General features: G+C 51.3%; 1 protein-coding gene across 1 annotated transcript; it reads left to right on the top strand.

The window, feature by feature from the left end:
- Positions 1 to 834: 834 nt before the first annotated feature.
- SOX11 (SRY-box transcription factor 11) lies at positions 835 to 2,220 on the top strand. Its single transcript, XM_009898688.2, has one exon. It carries the CDS (start codon positions 921 to 923, stop codon positions 2,139 to 2,141), a length of 1,221 nt encoding a protein of 406 aa, XP_009896990.2. The 5' UTR covers positions 835 to 920; the 3' UTR covers positions 2,142 to 2,220.
- The last annotated feature ends 1,461 nt before the right edge of the window (positions 2,221 to 3,681 follow it).

Here is a 3,681-nt window from a genome sequence, read left to right as displayed (position 1 = left end):
CGCGACCTCCCCTTGAGAGGAGCGGACTGCGGGCAGGGCGACGGCTCGCTGCCGGTACCCACTGGCGCCCTTTCCCATTTGGCTTCGTCTAACGCCATCCCGCTCCACGCCCGGGGCCAGTACCCAAAACCCCTCTATAAAGCTGCAGCTTCTCAGAGAAAACCAGGGAGAAAAGCCAAACCCAGACAGCAGCGACAGCAGCAGCAGCAGCAGCAGCAGCAGCAAGCAAGCAAGCAAGCCAGCAAGCAAGCAAGCCACCCACCCCCCATCAGCCCACACCCCCCGCGCAGAGGGGGTGTGTCCCCCTCTGCGCGGGGGAAGGGCGGCTTTATAAAGGCGGTGGGCGTGTCGGGTGGGCGTGCCCCCGCCTCGCCATTGGCCAGCGGCGGGAGTGATGTCACCCATATGAGCCGCTGATAACTGGTTGGGCGCGGAGCCGGGAGTTTCGCAGAAGGGGGAGCGAGGCCGGGGCTGACGGGCAGAGCGCGGCGCCGAGCGCACCAGCCCCCAGCCGCGCCCCCGGCCCGGCCTGCGGGGCCGCCCCGGGGCTTGAGTTGCCTGTCGTCGGTTGCTGCTGCTGCCGCCGCCGCCGCCGCCGCTGCTGCTGCCGCCGCCGCTGCTGCTGCTGCTGCTGCTGCCGCCCCGCTGCTCGCTCCCCCCCTCCCCCCTTCTCCTCCTACCCCCACCGGGCTCCGGTGGTAGCGGAGAGCTCGGCTTGGCTCCCGCAGCAGGGGCAAGGTGCGGCGGTGGGAGGAGGAGGCGAGGAGGAGGAGGAGGAGGAGGTGGTGGTGGAGGTGGAGGAGGAGGGGGCGGCGGCGGCGGCGGAGGAGAAGCAGCAGCAGCAGCAGCAGCGACGGCTTTGTTGGCTCGGAGAGGAGCGGCGCGGCGGGAAGGAGCGGTGGTTCGGGGGGGAACCCACCATGGTGCAGCAAGCGGAAAGTACGGAGGTGGAGAGCAACCTGCCCCGGGAAGCGATGGATACAGAAGAAGGCGAGTTCATGGCTTGTAGCCCGGTGGCTTTGGATGAGAGCGATCCGGACTGGTGTAAAACGGCGTCCGGGCACATAAAAAGACCGATGAACGCTTTCATGGTATGGTCTAAGATCGAGAGGAGAAAAATCATGGAGCAGTCACCAGACATGCATAACGCGGAGATTTCCAAGCGCCTGGGTAAGCGGTGGAAAATGCTGAAGGACAGCGAGAAGATCCCCTTCATCCGGGAGGCGGAGAGGCTGCGGCTCAAGCACATGGCCGATTATCCCGACTACAAATACCGACCCAGGAAAAAACCCAAAATGGACCCATCGGCCAAGCCCAACGCCAGCCAAAGTCCGGAGAAAAACGCACCCACCAGCAGCAGCAGCAAAAGCTCCAAGAGCTCCAGCAAGAAGTGTAGCAAGCTGAAAGCCTCCTCCACCTCCTCGCCCCCCAAACCGGGAGCCAAAGCCGCCCACCACGGGGACTACGCCGGGGACGAGTACGTCTTCGGTAGCCTGAAAGTGAGCAGCAAGACGGTCAAGTGCGTCTTCATGGATGAGGAGGAGGATGAGGAGGAGGAGGAGGATGAACTGCAGCTGCGGATCAAGCAGGAGACGGCGGAGGATGAGGAGGACGACGAGGAAGCGGGGCCACAGCAGCTGCGGCGGTACAACGTGGCCAAAGTACCGGCGAGTCCCACCTTGAGCTCCTCTGCGGAGTCCACCGAGGGGACGAGCCTGTACGAGGAGGTGCGGGGCGGCGCGGCGGCGGGCGGCGGCAGCAGACTCTACTACAGCTTCAAGAACATCACCAAGCAGGGCCCACCACCACCTCAACAGCAACAGCAGCAGCCGCCCGGCCTCTCCCCGGCTTCCTCCCGCTCCATCTCCACCTCATCGGCCGGTAGCGAGGAGGCGGACGATCTGCTCTTTGACCTCAGCCTCAACTTCTCCCAGCACGGCCACGCCGCCGCCGAACTGGGGGCGGGAGCCGCCGCTGGGAACCTTTCCCTTTCCTTGGTGGACAAAGATCTGGATTCCTTCAGCGAGGGGAGCCTGGGTTCTCACTTCGAATTCCCCGACTACTGCACCCCGGAGCTGAGCGAGATGATCGCGGGAGACTGGCTGGAAGCGAACTTCTCCGACCTGGTGTTCACGTACTGAAGGCGGGGGAGGCGGCGGAGCTGGAGCAGGAGCGGCGCGACGCCCGGAGATGCTGATGATGCTGATGCTGATGATTAAAACAAACAAAAAAAAGAGAGTCTTGTTTTCTTTTCTTCTTTTTTTCCTTTTTTTTTTTCTCTTTTTTAATCTTTTCACGAAAACAACAACAAAACAAAAAAAGTCTCGAAGTTAGTTCCGAGCCCGGGAGTTGTGATTGTAATTTTTAAATATTTTTGTTGTTAATTTTACTCCTTTTTTTTTTTAATTATTATTTTTTTTTAACTGCATTTGGTGATCGCAACAACGAGCAAAGGCGAATGGGACTGGGGGAAAAAAAAAAAAAGAAACAAACGAACAAGCTTAAAAAAAAAAAAAAAAAAGAAAGAAATAATGATCCAGAAGGCGCTGTTTGAAGCTTTGTCGGTCTCTGATTGAAGTCTGGAAGATGGTCTGCAGGAGAAGAAGTCTTTTGGCAGCACAACTGTTACTCAAGGGGGTTTGTGGATTTTCTTTTTGTGTTTTTTATTTTTTTATTTTTTTTTTAATTTTCCCGTGAGAGATCTTAAAGAACTGGGTTGGTTTGGTGGTTGTTGTTGTTGTTTTTTTCTCTGATTATTTTTTCTTTTCCGAAAGGGACCATTGCAACCGTCTTTTATTGTTGTTGTTATTGATTTTTTTCCCCTTTCTTTCTAATAATAATTATTATTATTTGGAGGGAGAAAACTGATGTCTTCTATGCATCCGAATTCTTAAAACAAAGCTGCAGGGAGCTTGAAAAAATGCAGACTGTACAAACGCTTACAAATAACTGAACTGACTTTAACGATCAGAGTTTACTTTTCAGATCAAATTGTTTATGGTTTTACAAATGTGATTTCTACTTGCCAACTGGTTGTGTTTTTTCGGTGGGTTGTGTTGTGTTGGGCTATTCTTTTATTATTTTTTTTTCCTCCTCCGGTGGTTGTTATATTATATTTTTTTTTTGGTTGTTGTCGTTGTTTAATTTTTTGGGTTGTTTTCCTTATTTTTGTAACTTGTTCCCTTTATACCTCCTTGATTGAATACCAGACAGCCTAGACCTCAGTACAAAAAGGTATTGAAACATTTTTGATACATAACAGACCTCAGTCTTTTTTAAAAATTAATATATTTTCAGGCGTATTTTTGTACAGTGAAAAGGGAACATTCTTGCTGTGTTTTTTCAGTGAGACTTTTCAGGCACTTCTTCCCTTTTTTTTTTTTTTTAAATTTTCTTTCGATTAATTCTCTTTTTGGGTTTTTATTTGATATATATATATTATTTTTTTTTTCCTCCGTTTCGTTATCGGTTCGTTGGTTGTTTGTTGTTTTTCTTCCTAGCATGCAAGTTTGTTGGTACGTTACGTCCTGGTTTTAAAAGGATTAAAGTTTTAAAGAAAAAAAAAATAACGAAAAAAAAAAACCACGAACGAACAAAAAAAAAAATAATCCTTGCATCTAAAGGCCTTGTGGTTAAAAAAAAAAAAAAAAGAAAAAGGAAAAAAAAAAAGAGGAAAAAAGA

The sequence above is a fragment of the Dryobates pubescens genome, chromosome 3 (assembly GCF_014839835.1).
Source record: "Dryobates pubescens isolate bDryPub1 chromosome 3, bDryPub1.pri, whole genome shotgun sequence".
Lineage (NCBI taxonomy): Eukaryota > Metazoa > Chordata > Aves > Piciformes > Picidae > Dryobates > Dryobates pubescens.
The sequence above is the reverse complement of the archived record's forward strand: the minus strand, read 5'-3'. Positions and strand labels throughout refer to the sequence as shown.

Bases quoted from the DNA above. Each gene is read 5' to 3' on its own strand.
- SOX11 (XM_009898688.2), top strand. From the start codon at position 921: ATGGTGCAGCAAGCGGAAAGTACGGAGGTGGAGAGCAACCTGCCCCGG.